This window comes from Cinclus cinclus, chromosome 24, assembly GCF_963662255.1.
Source record: "Cinclus cinclus chromosome 24, bCinCin1.1, whole genome shotgun sequence".
Taxonomy (NCBI): domain Eukaryota; kingdom Metazoa; phylum Chordata; class Aves; order Passeriformes; family Cinclidae; genus Cinclus; species Cinclus cinclus.
Window position 1 is genome coordinate 1,876,909 of NC_085069.1, and position 26,605 is coordinate 1,903,513.

At 49.3% G+C, this 26,605-nt stretch overlaps 1 protein-coding gene across 3 annotated transcripts in view; it reads left to right on the forward strand.

The window, feature by feature from the left end:
* Positions 1 to 26,329, forward strand: part of NSF (N-ethylmaleimide sensitive factor, vesicle fusing ATPase) — a 73,855-nt gene extending 47,526 nt beyond the window's left edge. The window contains exons 12-21 of one of the 3 annotated variants that reach the window (XM_062508005.1): positions 277 to 464; positions 3,425 to 3,520; positions 4,095 to 4,251; positions 5,366 to 5,499; positions 6,959 to 7,025; positions 7,212 to 7,291; positions 16,363 to 16,497; positions 17,311 to 17,424; positions 24,215 to 24,270; positions 24,661 to 26,329. In XM_062508005.1, coding sequence (XP_062363989.1) covers positions 277 to 464; positions 3,425 to 3,520; positions 4,095 to 4,251; positions 5,366 to 5,499; positions 6,959 to 7,025; positions 7,212 to 7,291; positions 16,363 to 16,497; positions 17,311 to 17,424; positions 24,215 to 24,270; positions 24,661 to 24,676 — 1,043 coding nt within the window. In that variant the 3' untranslated portion in view covers positions 24,677 to 26,329. Of the gene's footprint in view, positions 1 to 276; positions 465 to 3,424; positions 3,521 to 4,094; positions 4,252 to 5,365; positions 5,500 to 6,958; positions 7,026 to 7,211; positions 7,292 to 16,362; positions 16,498 to 17,310; positions 18,175 to 24,214; positions 24,271 to 24,660 lie in introns of those variants that run through there. The other 2 variants (XM_062508004.1, XM_062508003.1) reach the window with 2 other exon arrangements.
* Positions 26,330 to 26,605: the final 276 nt, after the last annotated feature.

Here is a 26,605-nt window from a genome sequence, read left to right on the forward strand (position 1 = left end):
AAATTCCTGGTGTGGAAATCTGAGAGCAGATTGGAGGAACCCTGAGGAAAGAAACTCAACCTTGTGCTTTTTTGTCTGGTTTGGTGGTGCCACTGCTCAGTTTGCCAGTTAAAGTAATTGAATGTTCTCAGTGAGAAACATCATCAAATCTCCACGTTGTAAGTGCAAGATGCTTGTGGTGAGAAGGGGCCTTGGAAGGGAGGGATGCTGAGGAGAGGGACACGGATTTGCTGTGCTGTGCTCAGGTCTTTGGATGTGTTCTGTTCCCCATCCCAGGCCTGCCAGATGAGAAGGGCAGATTCCAGATCCTCCACATCCACACGGTGAGGATGAGGGAGCACCAGCTGCTGGCTGAGGATGTGGACATTGCAGAGCTGGCAGTAGAGACCAAAAACTTCAGTGGTGCTGAGCTGGAAGGTTTGGTTCGAGCTGCTCAGTCCACTGCCATGAACAGACACATTAAGGTCAGTCCTATCATCTACTGGGGAAAAAAAGGGAAAATAATTACAATTGGAATATTGAATGTTTGCTTCCAAATGGAAAGTGACCTATCAGCATGCTTAGGAGATGAAATTCATGTGGGCATCACCTTTACTCTGTGCATTTCCTTCATTCTGAATTCCCTGTTCCCTCTCCTGCCCTCCAAGTGCCTCTTGCCCAGCTTGGTGGGGTGGAAGGGGTGGTTTTTGAGGATGTTTTGCTAAAAACTGAAAGTCTTCAGCACAGTTCATGCATTGGACCCAGGAGACAAGTTGGGAGCTGAACAGCCATTTATGGGGAGGCTCTGCTGGTGCCTGTGCAGCTCAGTGTGTTCCTAAATGTTCTGTAAGGAGGGGGAGGTTACAATCTCAGAGCTGGCTTAGGGGCATAAAGACAAAGGTCACCAGTGGAGATCTCCTGGGGGTATTTGAAATGTCACTGCACAAGATGCCAGTGAATTTTAGGAGTCCACTGAGAGAGAGACTTCAACAGGTGGAGGCAGGGATGGGGACTGACCTGGCCATCACCTGGGGTCAAGTTCTTGGAGCTGAAATGGTCTGGAAATCCCAGAAGCTCTGGAAAGCTCAGTCACTGTCAGTGAAAATAGCAAAATAACAAGGTTAGAATTTCCCAGGAGAGGTGAACAGCAAAAGTGGGGCTGTGATTTCATCATGGATAAAATCCCTGGTGGACTTGGATCGTGCTAGAACCAGAGTATGGAATGGCAGCAGGGAGTCAGAGGTTCAGGAGGGTTTTCTGTGGAAAAATGATTAAACTAGGATTCCTCAGCCTGAAGAAAGCATGGTGAAGAGTTATGGAGAGTGTGAGAGCGCTGGGATCAGGGAATGGGGATGGCTGTTCACTATTTCCTAATGCCAGAACCAGAATAGCAGAGATGTGCTTTGTGTGGAGAAGTGTTCAGCCTTGGAGGGCATCCTTTGCTCCAAGTCTTGGTTGGATTCAGAGGGCTTTGTACAAAGTCTTCCATTGCAAATAAGTGCTGACATGGTGATCACCCCACATCCCCTGACTCATGCAACCTTCCCAGCTCCCTCTGTTCTCTGGGAACACTTCCCTGTCTCCCCACTCCCACTGTTTGGGGGGGGGGGGGAGGTCAGTGTGTCTTCAGGAGAGAGTTCAGGGCCATGAAATATCAGGGGTGTGAAGGCAGATGCAAAGCTCAGTATTCAGTGGTGTTGAAATATGAGATGATGAGGTGGTGAGGAAGGAGCCTGAGGCACAGCCCCTGCTCCCCTGGCCAGGACTGGGGGCAGCTCCTGCAGGGAAAAGCCCTGGACATCAATCCCACAGCACAGGGCTGTTGTTCAGTAAAAATCTGCTCAGTCTCTAAGATAGAGGAGAACAAATCACACTTTCATTTAAGTGAGGAATCATTTGCTGCTTAGACATTTTTATCTCCTGGGAGTGCTCTTTCTAAAGGAAAAATTACTTTTCCTGCTAATTAGTTCTTGTATAACCATAATACTTGACAAGTTGTTTCATATAGCAAAAATCCCACAAACATCATCACTTTCTCATTTTCTTGTGCTCTGTCTCCAAAAAAAAAAAAAAAAAATCAGCACTTCTGGATTCTTCCTTTTGCAGGCAAAACCTTTTCCTTAAATAATTAATTTTGCTTATAGTTGACATTTTTTCAGTGCTTGAGTTTTGGGTGAGTTTGGGGAGCGTTGGTGTTTTGATCTATTCTCTGTAGTGCCAAGAAATCACGTGGGAAAAGGGGAGATGGAATGTGCAAATGTGAAAGAACAGTCCCCTCCTCTGAGGTGGTTTGTGATCCACATCTCAGTAATATATGGACGTGTTTTCCACATGGGAAGTGGCCACGTGTTGTTTTGCTTTTCAAACACTTTGACACAGTAATTTTGGGTAATATTCTTTATTCTGAAGTTGCTTTTAGTTAAATGATGCAGTAAAGTACTTTATTCTTTCCTACAAGTACTGAAAATTTAAAATATACATCATAGGCCTGACCTAGTTTTCAGAAGCACCTGTAAGAAGCAAGAACATAAATGGAAAATGAAGGGGCATTGTCTCCTGAATCATTTAAACTTTTGTGATTGTCTCTCAAAGTGTGTGTGAGAAAAATTAAAACATGAACTCATTAAAGGCTGGGGAGGTAAGAGCCCCCCATGGTTTTAAGTGTACACACAACTTCAGTCAGTATTTCAGGTACCTTCACCTCCCTCTGCAAAGCAGAAAAGTGATCACCTGTACTGAAGAACTCCTCGGCTGTTTATTTGGCACCCTGTGTTTGTGCTTGGTGGTGTTTTTGGGAGAAGGGACTCTCTTATTTCAGCCATCCTCTGGCTGTGTGTCTGGCACAGGAGGGTTGGCCAGGCTGGGGTCCTGTGGCTGCTGTTCAGGGGCTGCATTTTCTGCTCTTCAAGACAAGCCCCATGTCATTTTTATTGCTATTTTTCCTTCCCATGCTCAGGTGCACTCTGTTCTTGCAGGTCCCTAGTGGAGGAGAATGTCTGGGACACTTCTCTGGGAGTTAAACATAGTTTATTTGTCTTAGTTCCCAGCTCCAAAGGGTACCTCTGCAATCCCAGTAAGTTCTGGAAGTTTGAACTGGGCTGAGGTCAGTCCCACACTGGCACCAGTCTGAGCCTCGCTGACTCCAGCAGCAAGGATGGACCAGAGCTTCAGTCCTGTTCTTAGCTGGGGTGGCTTCTCTGAAATGGGGGTCACAGACATCCTCTGCACTTCAGCATCACCCAGTGGGGTGGGACAGCTGCCCTGAATGGCTCTGTGGGGCTGGGGTGTGGCCATGGCTCTTGGAGGTGGGGATGGCTCCAGGGCTACCCAGCAAATCCCTGACAGAACCATTTTTCTTGCTGACCCAGACCAGCCATGGGGCTGGGGCTGTGGAGGGGAGCTGGGTGGTGCTGCTGGACCTCAATGTCCTTTATTGCCTTTCTAGGCCAGCAACAAAGTGGAGGTGGACATGGAGAAGGCAGAGAGCCTGCGTGTGACCAGAGGAGACTTCTTTGCGTCCTTGGAGAATGATATCAAACCAGTACGTGGGCACTGTGGGACTGCAGGGACAGTCAGTGATGGGAGGGAGCAGCTTCCTTTGGGGTCACACAGCAGTGGTGCCCCATGGGCTGACATGTCCTGTGCTCTGGAATTGGGGAGCTCTGAGCTCTCTCTGTGCCTGTTGCTGCCCAGAGAGTTGTAAAGAGAACTACAACAGATAAAGAACAGCTGAAGGTTTTTTTCTCCTTGTCACAGATTACCCTTTTAGGCCATTTCAATTCATGGGTGATAGCTTTACCCTGGGCTGTAGGAGGAGTTTTAAACCTCATTTCTGAGAATTGTCTCCACACAGTGTGGAGTCAGAACCCAGTGGCAACTTGCACTGACTAGAATTGGTTGTGAGGGCGTATGAAAAGATGTTTCTGGACGTGCCTGGTCCCCACCTATGTTCAGCCCTCTGAGCTGGAATGCTGTGAGTCACCAGGGGCTGAGACTGTCTCACTTCAGCATCTTCCTGAGACTTGCTCCTGGTCATTTTTGTTTTAATTGTTTCATGGTTTTTCTGATGGGATGAATTTTTTTTTGCTAAAAGAAATGTTCCCTCTCTTCTACAGGCATTTGGAACCAACCAGGAAGACTATGCCAGCTACATCATGAATGGGATCATTAAGTGGGGGGACCCAGTAACGAGGGTGTTGGATGATGGGGAGCTGCTGGTCCAGCAGACCAAGAACAGTGACCGCACTCCCCTGGTCAGCGTCCTGCTGGAAGGTACAGCTGAGGGAAAACACCTGGGGAATGCCCTCTGCAAACTGCTCCTGCCAGCTGCCCACCTGCTCACCTCTGACATCCTGCACTGCAGCAAGCACCTTGGGGGGAGAAATGGAATTGGGCTCTTTCAGTTTGATTGGGTGAAATTGTTTTGGATATTAAAACTGTCTCCTCAGCCAGAGGAAATCCTGTGCTGGGGAGAAGGGAACGTACCCAGTGTAACCAAAATTTACTCAACTAATAACCTGAATTTGGCTGGTATACAGTGGAGATGTCTCTAGCTGAGTCAGTTGTCTAAATTCTCTTTGAAGTCACTGGAGAGCTCATCAGTGCAATTAGCTGACTTCAAACAGCCACATTTAAGTGTCTCTGTCAGTTAAAGGTGGATTTCCTTCTATCCAGACTGTTACTAAGGACAATTTCCAGATATTGGAAACTGGTTCCAGTATCTGTGTTGCAGGTTTTGGAGGAGAATTTATTATACGGGGGTAAAATTTCTTATTTATCTCTTCCCTTTTTTCTTTCCCAAAGTCTTAACAGATGGGTTACCACTGTTGTTTGTGGTCTGTAGCTTTGGAGTTAACCCTGAGTAATTCTTTGTGTTAGTGCTCAACAATTTCTTCTGTCCCTACAAACTGATTCATGTTGGGTGCATGAATTCAGGTGTGTCTTTGGTCTATGAATTATCCTGATGTGAATTCAGACAAATAACAAATTGTCTTTGCCAATGTTTCCCTGGTGTTCCTGCTGACTTGTTTGCTAAAATGCCAGCAGAGATCATGCTGAGACAGAACATAAGCTCAAGAAATTGATCCAAAACACAAACTCACACATTTTGGTGCCATGGCTGCTCCTGCAGAAAGTGTAATGTCCTCCTCTGTGTCATGGCAAATCATTCTGCATATGCTCAAGTAGTTCCATGAATTGCCTTCATGTGGAGGATTGGGTTGCACCAGGAGTTAGTGTGCTCCTTCTGCAAGCTGGAAAAAATGCTCATTTCACATTGCAGATGTCTCTGGATGGAATTCTAAACATACCCTAAGTATCATCCACACTGAGCACTGTCAGAGCTGTTTTCTCCCATGTTTATTCCTTGTTTATTCCTTTGCTTCAGGCCCCCCACACAGTGGGAAGACTGCTTTAGCAGCAAAAATAGCAGAAGAATCCAACTTCCCCTTTATTAAGATCTGTTCTCCTGATAAGATGATTGGGTTTTCTGAAACAGCCAAGTGCCAGGCCATGAAGAAGGTATGTGTATGTCCTCCCCTGTGTCTGGTGACAGCCCTGTTATAGGTTCTGTCATGGAGGGAAAGGTGAATTACCTTTGGGATGGTGTTCTGCTCTCTCTATGTCTGGAAATCCTCTATGTATTTATTTATAAAGTTGAATGTATCACAGAATTGTAGAATGGATTGGTTTGGGAGGGACCTTGAAGCCCATCCAGTGCCACCCCTGCCATGGCAGGGACACCTTCCACCATCCCAGGTTGCTCCAGTCCCTGTCCAGCCTGGCCTTGGACACTTCCAGGGATCCAGGGGCAGCCACTGCTGCTCTGGCCACCCTGTGCCAGGGCCTCCCCACCCTCCCAGGGAGCAATTCCTTCCCAATATCCCATCTAACCCTGTTGTCTGGCAGTGGGAAGTCATTCCCTCCTGTGCTGTCATTCCAGACTCTTGTCAGAGTGTTTTTGTGGCACTGAGTGACTCAGGGAAGGTTTCAAGGCTGTGTTCTGGTTTGTAATCCTGGCAAACAGTGCAGCAGAATGCATCAACACATCTGGGATGAGCAGGTCTGGAGCTCTGCCTGAGCTCTGGAGCTCTGCTGAGTGAAGGAGGAGGCAGGAAGGACTTAGGGTTGCACTTGGGGAGAAGATCCTTGCAGATCCTGCATAGGACCTGTTCTGAGGTGGGGTCTTTAGTTAAACAAGAGCCTTAACAACCTGGGGAGCTGGGGAATGTGAGCAAGTTGGACATTTTCATTTCCTGGAGCAGCCCAGCACTTACCCCTCAGATGAATGGTACTGGATGGAGCATGTGAGGTGAATATTACTTGATCACATTGGTGCAGGGTTGTAGAGTTTCTAAGGGAAGGAAGGTGCCTGGGAGAAGCAATGTGCTTGTAACTGGGGGTCCAGTTTGTGTCTTAGATTCCAAAAGGAGCCTTTTGGACTCGCTGGAATCGGGGTTTGCTGGAGGCAGGGCAGTAGCAGCACTGCTGTCCTTAGTGCTGCCTCCTGCTCACACCCAGAGCTGTGCAGGACACTCTGTGCTGCTCCAGGAAGGGTGGCTGGGGCCGAGATCCACATCTCAGTCAGTCCCTTCTCCCTGCAGGGTACCCAATATCCAGCTTGAGGAGAAAAGCTTCACAGATGTGTTACACTTGGGGAAGTTCTCTGTGTGTGTGTTATATTATCAGTGTTGCCCCAGCTCCAAAAGCAGAGGAATGGTGCTGGTTACTCCCTGTCTTACAGTGAACCTCAGGGCAGCTGCTTGTTGCCAAGGGTGGGAGGTAAATAACAAATAAACTGAATTTGTGGAGATGGCAGTGTTTTATTGCCTGCAGGGAGGCTGATCTCTCATTACCTATGTGTTTCATTCTCAGATTATTCCTCTCAGTGCTGCTGTGTTCAGCTGAATCCACATAGCAGCTGTGGCTGTCATAGTCCTGTGGCTGAGGTTTAACCCTGAGATATTTCACTGTTTTTCAGATCTTTGATGATGCCTACAAGTCCCAGCTCAGCTGTGTTGTTGTGGATGACATTGAGCGACTTTTAGGTGAGTCAGGAGGAAGGAGAGCTGTGCTGGCTGCTGCAGAAATATTGATGTATTTGCAATGAATCGTGGCAAACTGGAAATTATCTGGAACCATTTACTTCAGGAGCATTCAACTGGTTTTGATACAATGAATTGACTTTAATTTGTATCTGCTCCATGGCCATCAAAATGCATTTTCCCTTTCAGACTATGTCCCAATTGGACCTCGGTTCTCCAATCTGGTCTTGCAAGCCCTTCTGGTGCTGCTGAAGAAAGCCCCCCCTCAGGTAAGGCAGGGATGCCTGTTCCTGCAGGAATTGGGACAGTGGGAGCTGTGTGTCTGCCTGAGAGCTGCCAGTGGTGTTAAATGCTTTTGTCTGAGTCAGCCACAGTAATCCCAGCCTGCTGCTCTTGGACATGTCTAGGATAACCACAAGGGATTCAGCTTGAAATATCTAATTACTGGGAGCTGAATCTTCTGCAGTTACTCCTAAAAATACTGACTGAGGAAACCAGTTTAACCTTCACCATGTAAAGCTGAATTGTGGCAGCTGCCTGTCCTCTGAGGAGCTGTTCATGCCAGATCCACCCCTGGCTCAGCCACGTGCTCCCTCCCTGTTTATAAATTAATTTCTGTGTAAACTGTGATTGTGGTTGTCAAGGGTTTAATTTTTTTGGAACTCAAAATGATCAGGTGTTAATTACAATGACTGAGGGAAGCTTAAGATCTTGTCTCTTGTGCTGATCCTGTCTGTTTGCTCTTTGTGGCTCGATGAGATTTAAGAACATTACAAGTGCCGAGGGTTCTGCAGCTCGTGCTGGGTGAGACAGGCAGGCAGGGATTCCTTTCTTGTTTGCCATTTTCCTGTCCTTCACTGCATTTCTGCTCTGTGTGTGAGAGTATCTGCATGAATAAATAACATCATAACAGGAACACCTTGAAAGTTGGTGTCAGGAAAAAGCAGAGAAGCACAGTCTGGGTGAAGTCAGTTTTTTTGTCATGTCTAATATCCTGGCACAGGACTGTGTGTGTGAGTGTTGTTTTCATTAGAGAGTTTGGTGAAAAGACCTTTCAAATCCAGGACTTTGAACTAAATTGTAATGCCACAGGCCCTGAGTTCCCTGTGTGACTGTCAGCTTGGGAGAACAAAGATTTTCCCAGTGAGCTTTCTAGGCCACGTGAAGTCTGTAACACAACAGCATCCAAGTTTTATCACATGCTTGGAACAGAGCAGCTGCCTGTGTGGAGCAGCACAGCTATTCCTGGTCACATCACTCCTGCAGTTACTGGCCTATTGCAGGCTGCTGCACAGTGCCAGGACATGGTTGTTCCATAAATCACTAGGGAAAACAGAACTTGATTTGGTTCAGTTTTCAAAGGAACTTCAGGTATTAAATTGTCCATTTGCCAATTGCATCCTGAATGTGTGCTGCTGCTGGGCTGCCCTTTGGGTGGCACCTGGGGCTCCCAAGAGCAGGACATGGGCTGGAGCTCACAGATATTTGCCAAGTTCGTGCTTGTTGCAGAGATTTGTGCTTAGCAGGGTTTGAAATGCCCTGGGGGCTGGGAGACTCTGCCTTGACAGCCAATATTATGGTGACTTAAGCCATAAATTGTTGGAGGGTAGAGAGTGAGTTTGCTGAGGAAATGTCACTGGTTGATTGATCATGTGGGGCTTTTTCTCTTGTTTTTCTAAGTGTCTAGTGTTGGACAGGGGGTGAGCTGGGCCCTTTGGGCTGCCCTGCTGTGATAGTTTTGGGGATAGGGCTCTTCCTGGTGTGTTTGTAGTGAGCTCCTTGGGATAGCCATGGCATGTGGGTGATGCCTTATGCATCATGGGGATCTTGGGCATGGGGATCTTGGGTTTAAAAACCCAAAGCTGTGTGTAAGAAATAGAGTTGTGCAGGAAAAGGCCTTTTCTGCTGTGGCAGTTTACTGTGAAAAGGGTTGGATTTGGGCACAGAGACTCTTCGGGGATTTTGAACTCAAGTGAGGAACCCATTACAGGGATAATCCTGAGGGTTAATCAATACCTTCCAAGTTCCTTCTGAGATTCCAAGTTCCCTTGAGGAGCAGTTTCTTTGCAAGGAGTGGCTGATCTCGGGGGGTTGCTGTAATTTGAGGTGCAGATACAGGCTCTGAGTGCATGAGCAGCATCAGTGGTACTGACCTGCATGGGGTCAAAGCACCATGGATTTTTGTGGGACTGGGATCATGGTTTAGCATCATTCCTTGTAAAAATGGTATGTTCTGGGACATCCCTATGCTGAGAGAAATTCTTGGCAGGATGCTGGGGAGGCAATACCTGTTCCCCTTTGCTTCAGTGTTTCGCTCATGAGGGAGTCCTGAAATACTGATCTGATTTCATGGAATGGATTGGGTTGGGAGGGATCTTACAGCCCATCTCATCCCACCCCCTGCCATGGTCAGGGACCCCTTCCACTGTCCCAGGCTGCTCCAGTCCCTGTCCAGCCTGGCCTGGGACACTTCCAGGGATCCAGGGGCAGCCACTGCTGCTCTGGGAATTCCATTCCAGGGCCTCCCCACCCTCACAGGGAAGGATTTCCTTCCAATATCCATCTATTCCTGCCCTCTGGCAGTGGAAGCCATTCCCTGTGTCCTGTCCCTGTGGATGCAGTGTGGCCGCTCCCACTGCTGTGGCCCAGATTAGGAATTCACTGGGGTGTCACATCACTTGCAGGGATATTCTTGATGTGCAAGCAGCTCCCTGCAATCACTGGAGGCTCCGTGTGGAAGAGAAGCATTTCAGGGATGAAATGTTATTAATTATGCATCGAGGTGCATGTCTCTGTTAAATTGGTGCAGAAAAAGCTGCCTCCCAGGCTCTGCTCTTCTGAGGGAGGCTGGATTATTGGAACATGGTGTGGGAAGGGCAAACACTTGAAGGTTCTGGTTTTCTTTTGAGAGTAAACACTTTAGACTTTAAATAACCTCTCTGAGCTTGCTTTAAATTGCCAGTCACAGCTTCTGTTTGTGGTTCCACTCAGCAGTGTTAAATAGTGCTATCTGTTACTGCTGCTTCAAGAAGGCTGAAAGCCATTGCATTTTGTTCAGCATCTTTTTTTTAAACCAATTAAAAATCTTTTCTGAAATGCCTTGAAGAGAAGAAAATAAACCATGTTCTCTTGGGTCTTTAATTCAATCAAGTTTGCCTGTGTTGTGCAGGAGCAGGGACTGGGGGATGGAAAGGCTGAAAAGGGCTGTCTCAGCAGGGAGCCGAGCAGAGAAAAGGACTTCCCTGAGAACTGAGCAGCAGCAGCTCCCAGAGCCGGGGCTGCTTCATCTACATGCAGAGTCACACTGGGCCTGGAGGCTCTCCCCAGCCCCACCGAGGTTCACATGTGCCTCCCTGCTGCTTCCCACAATCGGCTGGGAGGGAGCCTCAGTGTCCCCAGCAGAGCCAGAGGGGCACGGGCTGGGCAGGTCAGGGAATGTCTGCCTGAGCAAGGTGCCCTCCAAGGGACACCCACTCCTGCAAACACAGCCCCCAACCCTTTTTCTTGAAGGGACATCCACTCCTGGGGATGCCCCTTCACTGTTCCCAGAGCCCCCAGCCCCTTCCCTCCAGGGCACACCCTCTTCTGGAGCTGCCCTTCCATTGCTCCCAAAGCCCCCAGCCCCTTTTCTCCCTGAGACACTGGAGGCTTTTGCCAGTTGATGGAAGCTATGGGGGATTAATCATCTCCATGTTTGGTATAATCCCAGATGCATTCCTGATTCCATGTCACTTGGTGTGAATTGGGACCAATTCCAGTCACTGGTGACGTTACCTTTATATGCACAAACCTGGAGAATTGTGTTTCTCCCTTTGCATGTGAGGAATTCCCAAGACCCAAACACAAAGATGTGTACAAGGGTCCTGAGCACAGAGAGCAGCTGGTGGGTGACAGAGGCACCTCAGTGCCACCAGTGCCTGGTTCCAGCAGAGTTCAGGCTCCCCTTGCCTGGGGCTGGCTGGATTTGCTGAAGTTCTGTAGTTGGAGACTCCCCTCACTGTTGAGGCTCCAGTTGCTCACAGCAGTCTGTCACTGTGTCATGTTCTAGCTCCCCTTGGGCAGAGATGAGCCGTGCTGCCTGTTGGGAAGTGGCAGCTGTGGGAGAGGAATCCGTCCTGGAAAATTCACTTGGTTCCAGCAGCTTCTTTAAGTCCCACAGTTCTGTGCATGAGAGCATCCTTCAGTCATGTAAAATCCCTGCAGCAGAGGGATCAACTCTGGGATCACCCCTCTTCTAGAAGGCAGAAGGGCAGGACACACACCTCTGTACTGTCCCCCTGTCAGCACAGGGGGTCTTGGGCTCCAAATTGGGGCACTTTGCCTAAAAATGGACAGGATGAATCCAGGTCTAAGACTGTGCCTGTGTCTGATCTCTGCTGATGGAAGAACTGGGCTGGAACTGCCCTGGTTGTGCATCTGACACCAAATCATCTTAAGCTGTTCCTCCTTCCTTGGTAATTTACTCACATGTTATGCCTGATTTTTGGAAATTTGGCTTGAATCCTGAATTTCTGTGGGCCGAACATGTGGCACATTGCCTTCACCATGGCTGCTGTAGAAATTAAGGATGAAAAAAGTGAATTTTTCTGCAAATGTGACCCCTTCAGCAGTACATGGAAGCCTGTGCTGTGTGCTCTGGGATGACCCTGCTGGAGCAGGGAGTGGCACCATGGCCCCTTTCAGGACCATTCTGGGATCCTGTAACAAGAACAGAACCTGGGATCTGCCCTGGTGTGTGTCAGTGGAGCTGGCTGGAGGGCAGAGGAGCTGGCTGAGGGCAGCTTTTCCAGTCTGATGGCTTTTCCTGCTGCCTCCATAATTCCTGGGGCAAACAGTGCTGCCCTGAGGGTTCTCACTTGTTTGTTGAGTTGCCTGAAAGTTTGAGGAGCTCAAGGGACTCCTGCCCTGTCAGTGCTGGGGTCACTGTGGCTGCTTTCCAGGGGTCGGGTTTAAAGGCAGGGAGTTGAAGGCATGGCATCTTCTGAGGAAAGCAGGGAGAAATCAGGATCTTTTGGGTGGAGCTGTTAAAAATTAGAAGCACTTTTGTGGAGTAGCCATCTGTTCTGAGGAGCTCCCAACCACATCATTGGTTCAGGGACCTGGGAATAGATTTTAACAGAGATATCTAAAAATTGCTGATGGATCTGCCCTCTGGGAACTCATCCTGGCGCTTTTCAACCTTGTTAAGCCTTTCCATTCTTAGCACTGTGCTTGCCTGAGTCCAGCTGAGCTGTTGGTAAGAGCAAACATTCTTTAGTGCAGTTTATCTGATGTTTGATAATTCTTTCTTGTGCTCCCCGGTTTCTGTAATGACAAGCAGCAGTCTCTACCTCTTGTCCTCTACACCACCTATGATTTTATAAACCATCTCTGTTTTTACCAAGGATCTCTTTAGGGAAGTTATTTCCTAAACCCTGACCATCTCCAGTGCTTTCTCTGACTTCTCTAACTAAGCACAATCTTAGAAACATGGAATGGTTTGGGTTGGAAGGGACCTTAAATCCCATCCAGTCCCACCCCCTGCCGTGGGCAGGGACACCTTCCACTGTCCAAGGTTGCTCCAAGCCCTGTCCAGGCTGGCCTGGGACACTTCCAGGGATCCAGGGGCAGCCACAGCTTTTCTGGGCATCCTGTGCCAGGGCCTCCCCACCGTCACAGGGAGGAATTCCATCCCAGTATCCCATCTAACCCTGCCCTTTGGCAGTGGGCATCCATTCCCTGTCCCCAGTCCCTCCCCAGCTCTTCTGGAGTCCCTTTAGGCACTGGAAGGGGCTCTAAGGTGTCCCCAGACCCGTCCCTTCTCCAGGTGAACACCCCCAGCTCAGAAATAATGGATTTGAAGTTATATTTGAAACAGGGAGGAACTCCTGGATTCACATGGCAGAATGATGATCCTATTTTGCTCTTTTCCCCTTCTAAATCTGTCCCATTGGTTGCACACAGAGTGAGATTGAGCTGGTGTTCCCACAGAATTCCTACAGGGACTCATGCCAGTGGTTTTCCTCAGTGGTCACAGGTCTCAGAGCCCTTTCTGTGTGTGCAGCAGTCACCCACTGCCCCTATGGATTTGGGCCAGCTGCCTCAGTGTGCCACTGGCTGGGTTTGCCACCACTGAACTGGTCCTTTAGGGAATGTTTGCTGCAAGAGTCCAGAGTGTGGGCAACTTTGCTGGGAGGAGGGATGTGTCATCTGGGCTCCAGTAGCTAAGAGGGAAAGGCTGGGAGCAGGATCACTTGTGGACACCTGAAGTGCCAGGAGGTAAAGCTCCCCTCACTGTGACATTCCTGTGCTGCCTGTGTCCTTTCCTGATGAAACTCCAAGCTAAATTCCATTTTTATTGTAATCAGGCACAGACTTCATTAATGTATGAGGGAAGCATCCCTCAGGCAGCCACTGTGAGGTAGTTATCCCCTTGATTGATGCCTGATCAGTGTGCCAGCCACTGCACACATGCTGGGAGCTATATTTGGGGAACAGACACTGCCTGGGTGCTGCTGAGCAGTTTTTCCCCTCTAAAATGCTCATAGTTCATGGGAAACTGTTATTAACACAGCCCCTTGCCCAAGCTGTTCAGTATTTTGAGAGTTCCATACAGTAATAAATAAGTTTTTAGGAGAACCACTTGTGAAGCAGATGGGTCTGGGTGGTACAGCACTTGCAGGAGGGGTTGTTCTATGTTTTGGAGGGCTCAGTTCTGTTCAGGAGTCTGTCCTTGGCTTCCTCTGTGCCCTGGTACCTCAGCCATGTAACAGTGAAGCTGTTTGAGGTGCCTGGCATGTGTATGGCTGGTTAAGATTCCTTGGCTAAGTGAGCAGGAATTCTCCTTGCAGGGCTGTGCCCTTTGCTGAGTTACAGGATCTGCAACATCAGCCACAGCAGCACCACGGGAGGAGCAAGAGCTCCCTGAGGACAGGGTGGTGAGGAAATACAGAGCAAATGAAAGCAAAGGCAGTCAGAGCTGGGATGAAATGTTCCCAGTCAGCTCTGCTGATAACCCCTGAGTGCTCCTGGAGCAGTTCTGCTGCCCTGCCAGGGGAATCTCAGCAGGCTGAAGGCACCTCTGAGCCCTGTTCTGGGGAGCAGATGTCTCTGTGCCACCCCTGTGGGCTCAGGAGCAGGGTGTGATTCAGGTATGTTCTGGGGACTCACCTCACACAGCTGCCACACCAGTGCTTCCACCTGTTTTACCAACCCTTTCCATAGTGGAAAGCTGCTGGAATTTTGCCTTCGTGCAGGCAAAAAGCTTTTCTGCTGCTGAGCATCACTTAATCCTCTTGGTCTCTGCAGTGCTTTAGCTGGAAATCTCTCATGTGAGGTGTCCCTGTCCATGGCAGGGCGTGGAACAAAATGGTTTTAGGGTCCCTTCCAACCCAAACCATTCCAGGATTCCACGGTTCCATGAAAAGGGCACCCGATGGGGCTTCCTGAGTTCCTGTGGGAGTGAGGATAAAACTCCATTCCCTTTCTCTCCACTGAGTATGTTGGGTTTTCATCTTTGCCAGCCACATCTTCCTGATTTGGCTCAAACTTGTAAAATGCTGTAATATTTTCCTTGCCTTGCTGGACCATCAAAAAGGAAATGAATCCTGTGTAGTTGCAAAGCTGTGGCTGTGCAGGACGTGGTGGGAGCAGCACCTGTGGAATGGGGCAGAAATACCATGAAATGTGTTGCTGCTTCCTGAGGATACTGTACCCTTCCCCAGGTGACCTGCAGGCAGTGTTGGACCCTCATCCCTGAAACAGCACATTGACTGCTTCCACTGCAGTTCTAACCCAGCATTTTCAGTTCAGAAATTGGCTGTTTTCCCCCATGTTCTCTTTTCCAAAGAGATGGCTGAGTGGTGCTGTGGTGCCTCCTGAGCTGCAGATGGGGATTCACACAGGAGGGGCAGCCCAGTTTCTCCAGCAGAGCCCTGTGTGGCACTGGTGACCTGGAACATGCTCTGGTTCCACCTGCCACATGTTCCTTCCTTTTGCTCTCTTGGACTAAAACCAAGCTTGGAGCGAGCTCTTGAGCTTATTCCCAGTCCAGGATCTTGCTCAGTGTCCAACACCTGGAGCAGGAGCAGAATGTGTTCAGTAAGTGCAGGGGAAGAACAGACCCTGGGAAGATGCACTTGATGTGCATCAAAGATGTGTTTAAATAGCTTTTCATCCTCTGTCAAGGGAATGCAAAGCAGTTACAGGATTCATTCTGGGAATAATTTTTAGAGTTTTGTTTTATTTTTATAATGATGAAGTTCTGCGTCATGGAATTAAAAAATAGAACTTGCACAGAATCAGAGAGTAACCTGAGTGGGTAGGGACCCCGAAGACTCATCAAATCCAGCTCCTGGCCCTGCACAGATACCCCAACAATCCCACCCTGAGCATGCCTGGGAGCATTTTCCAAAGGCTTCTGGAGCTCTGGCAGCCTCGGGGCCGTGCCCATTCCCTGGGGAGCCTGGGCAGTGCCCAGCACCCTCTGGGTGGGCACTGGACATTCACTTCACTCTTGGAGCCTCAGCCAAACTTCTTGTACAGCAAAAGAGGGGGGTTCTTGGCCAGCCAGGCCCCTCCCAGCCCATGGCTCTGTGTATACTGGGACAGGAGAGGGACTGATGATCCTGCCTGACAATCGCAGCAGCTCCTTCCATCAGCCAATATTGAGCAGTGTCCAAACACTGCACAGGGAAATTCGAATAACAGTGGAAAGGGCTCTGCAAGGTGAACAAACAGCAGTGGATTTGCATTTGCAGCTGATATTTTCCACAACTTGCTCTGTTATTCAAAAGCCCTGTTAATTGCCTGGGCTGCCTCGGGGTTGCTCTGTGCACTCTGGATTGGGAATTGGAGGCTGCTGGAGTGGGACTGCCCTGTACAGCTGCAGGGGGAACTCAAGGATTCACAGCAACCTCTGCTCAAAAGAGCTGGAAATCCACTGGAACTGCCTGTGCAGGAGCAGGGAATTCATTGTACCCTCAGATTCCTAAAGACGGGCTGTTCCCCCGAGAAGTCATTTGTAATTCAGCTTTGGGAGTGGGAGTTTGCTCAGGCTTTTAAATTTAATGAGGATCCAGCTATTTATAATGATGGGTTCAGAAGGAGCTGTGAGTGTGGTGGGGCTTTGTGCACCACAATTCTTGGGCCCTGTTGGTGGCATGGCTGCAAGAGCTGATCCTGGTCTCCTGTGGCTGCTGTTGGCGACTTCAGTTACTGCCAGATTTAATCCTATTAATTTTGTTTGAAGTGGGTTTTTCAATGGCCATTTCCCATTTATCATTTGTAGTTAGCTGAACATTCCCCAGGCTGGTTCTCTCCTGTTTTTCCTTTCCTGACTGTTGCTCCCTTGCCTGGGCAGGGCCGCAAGCTCCTGATCATCGGCACCACGAGCCGCAAGGACGTCCTGCAGGAGATGGAGATGCTGAATGCCTTCAGCACCACCATCCATGTTCCCAACATTGCCACGGGGGAGCAGCTCATGGAGGCTTTAGAGGTGAGGAAAAGTTCAAGGATGACAAATACTCAAAATTTGCTGGAAATGAGGGATTTTGCAGTAGCTGTGTCTGGTAACACCATCCCACTTGACATCATGTCATAACATAGCGGTTCTGGGGCTTTGCAGTTTGCTTTTTCATGAATTAAATTAAGGCAAAATTAGAGAACGATAGGTATGGGGAAAGGTTTGTGGTCTGGGTTGAAACATTCCAAGTGCATGGAAGTGGGTAATGAATATAATTGGGACACTTAAACTGAATGTGCCTGGAGGGTGCTGAGCTCTGGTGAATTGCAACAGCATCAACTGAAGGGGTTTGGTGCTGAGGAATTAAAAGTTCCATATAAATTCCTGCCTTCAGTGTCTCCTTATTCTGTGCCTTAGTGGGAGTTGTAGTGAGTACTGAAAGCTGTTAAAATAAACTGAACAGGCAAATCTTTGATGCCATTGGCAAACTTATCCCAGTGGTGGTGTCACTGAAGCCTGAGAGACACAGACACTCCTGCAGCAGGTGTGGAAACTCCAGGTGGCTTGACCCATTGTTTCTTTGTAGACCCTGATCTGGAGAAGACTTGGAGTACAGCATAAGAGCACAGCACTAACTGTTGGATAAAGGAGGCTATGGAAAAAACCATTAGGGAATGAAAGAATTTTTTGTTTCTGTTTTGCCTTGTCTAAGATACGTTACAACAAATTTTCCTTCACAGCTAGTAAATGCTTCTAGCTTCCCGTTCCCTTTCTCCCGAGGTAGGTACCATTATTCCTACTCTCAGTCTCCTGTTGTTGATTTTTTAAAATTATTTCTCCTCCCAGCTCCTGGGTAACTTCAAAGACAAGGAGCGCAGCACGATTGCACAGAACGTCAAAGGGAAACCTGTCTGGATTGGGATCAAGAAGCTGCTGATGCTGATAGAAATGTCCTTACAGGTAGGAATGGTTTTGGGGAGCAAGGACTGGGCTCCTGGAGCAGTCCTGGAGGTTCCCTTCTCTGCAGACCCGTGCTGTCGGTGGGAGCCTTTGCATTGGTTTAATTTGCAGTGAGGGAAAATTTTCAGAACAAAGAAATCACCACATCTTGGTCCACAGAGATCTTTAAATCCCCCTGTGCCCATGGGCTGTTCAGATCTGTACTTCAGAGCATCTGGCTATGGGAGGGGTTGGATTAACTCACCTTTCATGGAATTTCTTCTCTCCACCCAGCATGTTAAGATTGCAGATAGCAATCACCCCAGGTTTTTTTTGGTTTTTTTTAAAGAAGAAGGTGCCTGTCCAGGTGTATGTGCTCTTTCCCTGAAGAAGATAAATCTGTCAGGCTGTTCAGCTGCTCTACTCTTTATTTTCCACTTTCAGCACTTTAAAGAAAATAATTGCAGAGGGTAGAACTATGCAGCTCAGAGCCCTCCCCCGCAGCAGCACCCATGCCTGGAGCCAGCCAGCAAGCTCGTGCTCATGCTGACACGGGCTGAGGGTGCAGCCCTAATCCTCCCCTGACATCCCTGTGCTCCCCCAGCCCCCCTGCTCACATCAAATGGATTTAGTGCAGCTGAGTGAACTGTCCTCAGATCTTCCTCGCAGAGGCAGGGCAGAAGTGAAGAGACTTGTAGCTCAGAGCAGACGAGTCATGTACCCCTCTGTTCACTCTTCACAATTCTGTTAAAACTTGCTCAGTGCTAAGGATATGCTCTGACTGGATGTCACCTCAGGGAATAAAGTCATTTATCTAGATTACTTTTTCCTCTTCTTCCTTGGCTTTTAATTCCATACCTACAGGCAAGTCAGTAAGTCATTGCTCACATGTATTAAATGTATTTGAGGGGTGCTGGCCTTCAGGGACTGCCGTGTTCCCTCTGAGCCCTGACAATGGGTCCCTTCTTCTGACACAGGACGTGTTCTTGTGCTGCTTTCTCCTGAAGTGCTGGTTGTTTTCAAAGCTGAAGGTGGAAGTTCTGAAAATCATGGGCAGTTCTGAGTTGGGAGATGAGTGGGAATGCTGACCCCAGCCCTGGTCTCAGCCTGGCCCTTGGGCCTGTTCCATTCCTGGGGGGCAGTTCTGGGCACCACAATATCACAGGGATAGAAAGGAATTAGAGGGTGTCCAAAGGAGGGACCTGAAGATGGTGAAGGGTGTGGAGGTGAAGCCATAGGAGGAGCAGCTGAGGTCACTTGTTCAGCTGGAGCAGAGGAGACTGAGGGCAGAGCTCAGTGGGGCTGCAGCTCCTCCTAAGGGGCAGCTCTGATCTCTGCTCTGTGACAGGGACAGAAGCCAGGGAACGGCTGGAGTTGAGCCAGGGAAGGGTTAGGTTGGATATCAGGAAAAGGTTCTTCCCCCAGAGGGTGCTGGGCACTGCCCAGGCTCCCCAGGGAATGGTTCCAGCCCTGAGGCTGCCAGAGCTCCAGGAGTGTTTGGACAGCGCTGCCAGGGATGCACAGGGTGGGATTGTTGGGGTGTCTGTGCAGGGCCAGGAGCTGGATTTGATGAGTCTTAGGGGTCCCTTCCCACTGAGGATGTTCATGATTCTGTGACCAGTGACACTGTTGACAGTCCTCACTCTGCCCGAGGCTGTGCAGGAAAACTGCTCCTGGGTGTTATTTTTTTTCAGCAGACCATTGTTGTGTAGGTGAGTCCAGCAGCAGCCAGGCTGGGAGGAGACAGGCAGAGCTGGGGCTGTGCCCTTTCTCACAGCCTGAACATCAAGCATGAGCTGCTGCCACTATCTCTAGAGCCACTGAGGTGTCCCTTTGCTGCCCAGGGAGGGTTGGCAGCAGGGTGGTTCCTGCTCTGGCGCTGGGTTCAGGTGGTTGTGTAACAGCAGAGGTAACAGCATATGGCATCTAAATATGAACCAGCTCTGTTCCAGAAGGTCTGAGGTGTTTCCATGACTCCATCTGCTGAACTGCTATAAATACAGAAGAGCAGTGCAGGCTCTCAGTGAACAGAGCTGGGATCTGAGGGCACTGGAACCCACAGTGAGCTGGGATCTGCCAGGCTCTTACAGGGAAGCACAGTTGCACCAGATAAGAAGTCCAGCACTGGATCTTGTTTTCACTGAGTTGTACCACAGCTTTTTAGAAGGAGATTCCAGTCTGAAATCTTCAGAATTCCAAGTGATGGATGAAATTTCTCAGAACTCAACTAATTAGATGCCCAGTAAAAAATGTGCACATCTGAATCTGATGGTGGGCTTTGTTTTGTTAAAGCAGCGACCCCACTCTCAGCTGTCTGCAGGTCAAATGACTTCCAGTGTGTTTCAGACTAAAGTCACACTGAACCAAACCCTCGATATCAAAATCCTTTCTTGGGTTACCTGAACTGCTCTGGTGCCCTGGGTGAATTGTCACCTTCTTTGTGAGCTGTATAACCCCACACTTTCTGGCAGCCTAATTTCCCTCAAACTCTGTTATTGCTGTTCTTGGCTTTCTTTAATCTCTAGCTTCTTGTGTTTTGTGTTACATACTTTGGTACATTTGTGTGCACTGAGCATCCTGGAATGATTCTGTTCTTGTTCAAATGAAGCCTTTGGTCCCTGGATACACTCAGGGTTAGCCATGTGAATCCACAAGTGTTTGTAGTGGCCTTGGCTGCAGTATAGGGCCACCTCCAGTGCTCTTGGGTCGCACACTGCCTTCACCCTGCCCTGGGTACTGCTGGATACTCTCTCCATGACTGGGGGCTGGTTCCTCCTGCTTCCTCTCCCTGCCTGTGTTGCTGCTCTTGGACCTTGCTGGCAGCACTCCCAAAGCCAAAGTCTCTCTCCTGAGCCTGGATGAGTCAGTGTTCCAGAAAGCCCCTTCTGGAACCTCCAGGCTTTCCTGATTTGATAACTCCTGTTTAGCTTAAATAAAGTTTAATCAGCATAAATAAATCTAAGATGCTTGTCTTTAAGGTATCTTAACTTTCATGGGAACTTACTTTGAAAGATCACCGTATAATATTGCCTGCTTTATTTTAAATCAAACACTGTACCTGGACATGCTCAGGGTTTGGAGTTAATTGCAGGTTTTCAGGAGCACTGTGGGCTCATCACATCTTGGTGGAGGATCTTCTTCCCTGGACTGGAGATTAATAACCTCACCTTAGTTTCTTTGTTTCTTGAGGGATCCTGGATGTCCTGGGGATGCTGCACTACCCTGTAAGGAACATCTATGTTCTTGTCACCTCTTTGAGCTCTGTCACAGGGTCAGTCCCCATGCTGCTGTTCCAGAAAATCTTCCCCCCAGTTTGGCAGCAGCATTTCCTGTTACACAGAGCACCAGAGGATGTGTCCAGGAATCCTGAACCTTCTGTGCTTGCTCTGTGCTCCACTGACTCCAGCTTCTGCTCCTTCCCAGGCAGATCAGCCTCTGGGATTTGTGCCTGCATTTTTTAATAAGCAATTTGATCAAGTTTGAGTCTTTGTGGCCTTTCAGCTGCCAGCTGTAGTCTTTGGACAAGGTGCTGTGTGTGCAGGTAAATGCTGTTTCTCCCTAGGGGCCAGTGCAGGTTATGGACACAGTGTCCATGGACACCCTTAGTGTCCAGGTGGAGAGGGGTGGGAGGCAACATCTTCCATTTGGGGAACAGAGCACTGGCCTTGGCAAGTTTGAATTCCGGCTGGTGGCTTTAGAACAGATTTTCTAAGGATGAAGAGATTTGTCAAAGTGTGTCAGGTCATGTTGGGTTTTTAGCAGAACTCTCTGGTTGGACCTTTATTATTTCCTGGTGGTGATGACTTCCTGTGGTTTCCTAAGGTTTCACCTCAGCATCTGCTCTGAAGAAGCCCTTTCAGAAGGGGACACATTCAGTGTGGTATCTACAAACACACTCTGTGCCTGAGAAGCCTCTTTCCAGGCGGTTGTCCCCAGCCTGCCCTGGTGTGTGGGAATGTCCCTGCCCAGGTGGAGCAGCTGGCATTTCCCTTCACTGAACTCAGGAGGGGTGTGTGGGGCTGCATCTCCTTCCAGCTGAGGCTGCCTAAGTGGCAGCACCAGCAGCAGGTGCAGGACTCTCCTCTCCTGATCCCCTGCCACCTGCAGGCTCAGGGTGTGCCTGCCACTGGTTACTAAGGAGGTTCAGGAATGGTGGCTCCCAGGTGGATGTGTGACACATGGGCACACGAGGACTTCTGTCCCCGAGCCCAGCTCCTTGGGCCCAGCTCTTTGACCAGTGATCAGTCCCTTGGGTTTGGTCTGTAAATGACACCTTGTTTGTGGCCCCACCTGGAGCTGGGGTCAGGCTTTATCCAGCACTTGCCATTCCAGAAACATTCAGAAATACAGGAAGGGAGGTGGTGGAGTTGTCATGGACTGTAGGATAAGCAAGGTCAGAATGCACCTGAGAGTCTCATCTATTGGCTCTTGGGAAAGGAGGGTGCCAGGCACTGCCCAGGCTCCCCAGGGAATGGGCACAGCCCCGAGGCCACCCAAGCACAGGGTGGAATTGTTGGGGTGTCTGTGCATGGCCAGAGGTAGATGGATGATTCTTCCCCGTGGGTCCCCTCCCACCCAGGGTGTTCCCTGATCAGTCCAACCTCCTGCTTCAGCAGGATCAGCCACGGGGGCAGAGCAGAGCCCTTGGGTGGGGAACTCTGGACCCTTTGCCATGCTGGGTCTGGTGGTGTGGATTGAACCTCTGGATGCCCCCAGAGGAAGTGGATGTCCAGGTAATCAGAGTTCAGGGCTGACATGCTCCTGTGCCAGCTGCCTTCAGCCTTTCTGACAGAACCACAGTAGTCATTGAGGTGGGAAGAGTCCTCTGAGTGTTCCCTCAGCACTGCCAAGAGCAGAGCACTGCTGACCCTGTCCCCAAGTGCCACATCCCCCACAGAAATGGGACACTGGCACAGTGACAGCTGAACCTTTCCTTGTAGCCAGGTGTCAGCTGGGAGAGGTTGTGAAGAAGATTTAGTCTGGAGGGACCCTGCAGACAGCCTCTCTCTGGTCTCCTGTTTGGTGGTAGCAAGTCCCTCTCAGTCCCTGGGTATTTCACATTCCAGACACTCTCTTGGGGAGGTTCACCTTTCTTCTCTTCCTGGACCCTGACTATTGCCAGTGTTCTTTGCTTCTTAAGCCTCAGATGGAATGCTCAGCAAGCCTCAGTACGTTCCTCTAAATCTTCTTGTTCCAGTGAATTTATTTTTCTGATCTAAAAGTAGCTCAGCAGTTGGTACTTAGGAACTGGCCTTGCTCTCCTATCTCACAGCCATGTGAGAAGTTTTACATTTTTAGGCTTTTTTTAGCACAAAGGAAAAATTCTTGCTGGCTCTTTCTCCCCCGCATTGCTGGGGACACTGTTGTTGGTTTAGGATTTTATTCTGAACTGTTTTTGAAGGCATTTGTGTTGCCCTCTGTTGCAGCAGCCAGAATTTTAAATAGATGGCTTCTTCACATCTGGAATGGGAAGAAATTTTCCTTTAGGGATGTTAAATGGATGTGATGTGATATAATGTGATTGTGATGTGATGTGATGTGATGTGATGTGATGTGATGGAGGAGTTCCAGACCCACATTTGGCCTCACTGGTGGGAGGCCAGGGCACAGGCTGACACCTTGCCTCCCCATGCCAAGGATGAATCCCAATTTTTTGTTTTAAGTAGAGGCTTGCCTGTGTATTGCCAAGTGGGGATCTCACACCAGGTGACTTCACAGATCCATGTCCTGGGTGTTCCCAGAGTGAATCCCCTGGATTGTCACAGCATGGTGAAGATGGGTTGGTGATGGAATTTGCAGAGGGAATACAGATTGGAATTTACAGGACACAAGAACTTTTGGAATACAAGACAAGATTCTGAGAACCAACAGCCTCTGATTTCCAAATGTTTATAGTCCTCTCCCACTGTATTTTGGTGCAAATCTCAGCAAGATTTCCCTGGAGTGATTCCATGAGAGGATCAGCAATCCTGTGCGCCAGCACATGGGACAGATCCAGCTACAGCTGGTGTCCTGCAGCAACAGCTTGAGATCTCCTGAGCAGTCCTTGCCTTCTATCCCTGTCCTCATCCATGTTATCCCTGTCTGTGTCCTGGGGGCTGTTCCTGGGTGATGGATCCACATTGGTGCTGTCTGTTCTGGAGCCGTGTGCTGGCTCAGGTTTGTGCTGCTACCTCTGGGGGGAAAGGAGCACTCAGAATATCCTCAGTCCCTTTTCTCCTGTTTAACTTGTTCCCCCAGTTCTGGGAAGGGGTTGATGGAAGCAGACTTGGTGTGGGCCTGGCTGGAATTGGCAGCAGAGTGTGGGTGTGAGGTGCCATGGAAACAGAGCCTGTGTGTGCTCCCATCTCCTGCCCTGGGAGCACACACAGCTTTGTGCCAGTCACGTTTTCTTGTGGTGCAGGGCTGTGTCTGCCCTGGCAGTTCCAGAATTCCTGCACAGCCAGGCTGGTCCCTGCTCAGGCAGAGCAAACACGACTCCAGCAGCCTCTGTGGCCCCAGTTCTGCTCTCTGTGACCAGCAACAGGATCCAGGGAAGGGCTGGAGCTGAGCCAGGGAGGGTCAGGCTGGAGATCAGGGAAATGCTGGGCACTGCCCAGGCTCCCCAGGGAATGGGCACAGCCCTGAGGCTGCCAGACTCCAGGAACTCTCAGGGATGCCCAGGGTGGGATTGTTGAGGTCACTGTGTAGGACTCCATGATCCTGGTGGATCCTGTCTAACTCAGGGCATTCATTCCATGAGTCTGTGCTTTTTTTGGCTGCTTGAAGTATTGCCTGGCACTAATGAGGATCTGTTTTGTTTGGTGTTCAGATGGATCCTGAGTATCGGGTGAAAAAGTTCTTGGCTCTTTTGAGAGAAGAAGGAACGTAAGTACTTTTATTTTAAAGCAGTGTTTAAATTCTCTTTTCTGTTCAGAACTGAGCTGCTGTGAGGGGAAGCTGCAGTGGGGTGTATCTGCTGTCATTGTTGGCCCCTCTGTATTGTCAGAGCTGTATCAGATCAGTTCTTAGAGCAGTTTGGGAGGGGGTGGTCCTGAAGGTTTGGGAATGTGCATGCCTGAATTCTCTGCTTTTCTGAATTTACCCTTGACTTTTAAAGTGTCCATGAGATACTGGGCCAAAATTTACCTTTCTTTAACTAGAGTAAATCAAAAGAGATTCTGCTTGAGTTAAAATCCAGCTGTTTATCTGAGATCTGGAATTTTGGTTTCTTGTGTCTCCTGTCTGAGAGAAGGATGTCCTACTCTTTCCCCATAGGTGCCACAGGGAGTAGTTGAGCCCAGTGGGACAGTGGCATCTCCTAGAGAATGACTTTCTAATACATGTAGGGCAGTACCTGTGCTGGGGAAACTCACACCACTATCTATCCTGGCTACATGTGAGTGGGTTCCAGTGTGTGCTTGATGCTTTATACATGTGCATGATGCTTTCCTGATGGATTTGGCTTCTTTTGCAAGAGTCCCTACCCTAGACTGAAGGTGGACCAAGTGCAAGATCAACAGCTGGAAAAGTGACCAACCTGGAGAACAAACACTGGGATCTTTACTCTTCTGTGCTCAACACACTGGACAAAGTGAAATGCTCCCCTGATCCCCAGAGCCCCATGTGGAACCTGCATGTGTAGTGCAATAGAGTATCTTTATTCTTTGTCTTTGATATTCTGATGTCATGTGGAAGTGTCTTCTAGAACACTGTGCTTCTGTCTCTGCAGCCAGGCTGCATTTTGGGGTGAGCAGGGGGGAATGTCCTGTGAGGTTTGGGGCTGACCCTCACTTGTGTCCAGCATTCCTGAAGTAGGAAAGAGATCCTGGCTTCCAAGAAACCTGTCAGTCTGGTGGAGGGATGTTGAAGCCCTGCTCTGTCTTTTCCTGATCAGGTGAAGGCTTCCTTGTGGTGTCACCCCACCCCTCACTGAACTCTGAGCCAGACCCACACCCCACATACAGTGACCACAGCAGTGCAGCTCCAGGGGTGCCTGCATGCTGCACCAACTCTGTTTATATCCAGGTGTTTTGAGACCTGATGGGACACTGCTGGTGGCTGGGGACACTGGGGACTGGAAGAGGTCAGGGAAGTGTTGATCAGAGTAGAGGAGATTTTCAAATCCAGTATTTAAGGCATCAAATCTTGTTGTTAATTCAACAACAGTTTTAGAGATGCTAGTTCCAGCTCCAGCTCTTCCTGAGTTCCTGTAGTTGGCAGCTTTGGTATCCTCCAGCCTCATTTTATCCCCTTTTCCTGCCATGTTACCAAAGGTTAAAATTCCTCCTTAGAGACAGAGGAAGCCAAGCTCTGCAGGTGCACGGGATGTGTATTGCCATGTTTTTGCACTGAAATAAAGGAATGTATCAAACCTTGCCCCGTGCTCCTTCCTGTCATCCCGTGGCCTCAGGGAGATGCTGAAGCTGCTCCCCCTGGGCTCCACTCCTTCCGGAAGGTTCCTGGAACATACCTCAGTGTGGTGGGGCATGAAATCAAAGCCATTTTGCAGATCTTAGTCAGTGTAGCTTCCTAAACTTGGGCAGACCCACTGTAAGGGCTAGCAGTGGTATCCAGAGGTGTTCCCAGGGAAGGAGGGTGCCCCACGTCCTTCCAGGCCCAGGTGGAGGTACTGGTGTCCTCAGTGTGCTCACAGCAGGTGGAGTTTCAGCCACTCCACTCTGCTCCTCTGGCAGTGCTGTTGTGTTGTGATGCTGTTGTGAGTCCCAGTGGTGGTTCCCTCTCATTTTGTGTATGATCTTGTGAATTTATTTGTTCCTCCCTTCCCTCTGCCAGTCCGAGTGACAGCAGCACACAGTAACTTATATTTCAGAGTAAATGATGTAAACTTTATCGTGTCTGTGTCCAGAACTATATTGATGAATAAATATCTGGTTTAATTGCACATTCAATGGATTCAATAAAAAAGCACAACTCCTTGTGATGACCTGGGTGCCATCTGTGTCTGCTGCTGGTGTGTGTGAAGAGCAGAGCTGCTCCTGGGCTGTTGCTGCCAGAGGGGTGCTCAGTGTGTGCCTGGATTGAATTTACCCCAGCCTGAATAGTTGGCCCCCCTTACAGAAGTTAGTGAGAGGACTCTGATCCAGCCCATGCTGGAGCTGTGTGGGCCCTGCAGCGCTGAGGAGGCCCCAGGTGTGTCTGTGTGTGTGTGTGGGGGGGGTGGGGGTATCCCACACCTGAAAGGCTGGAAAACCAGGGTGGG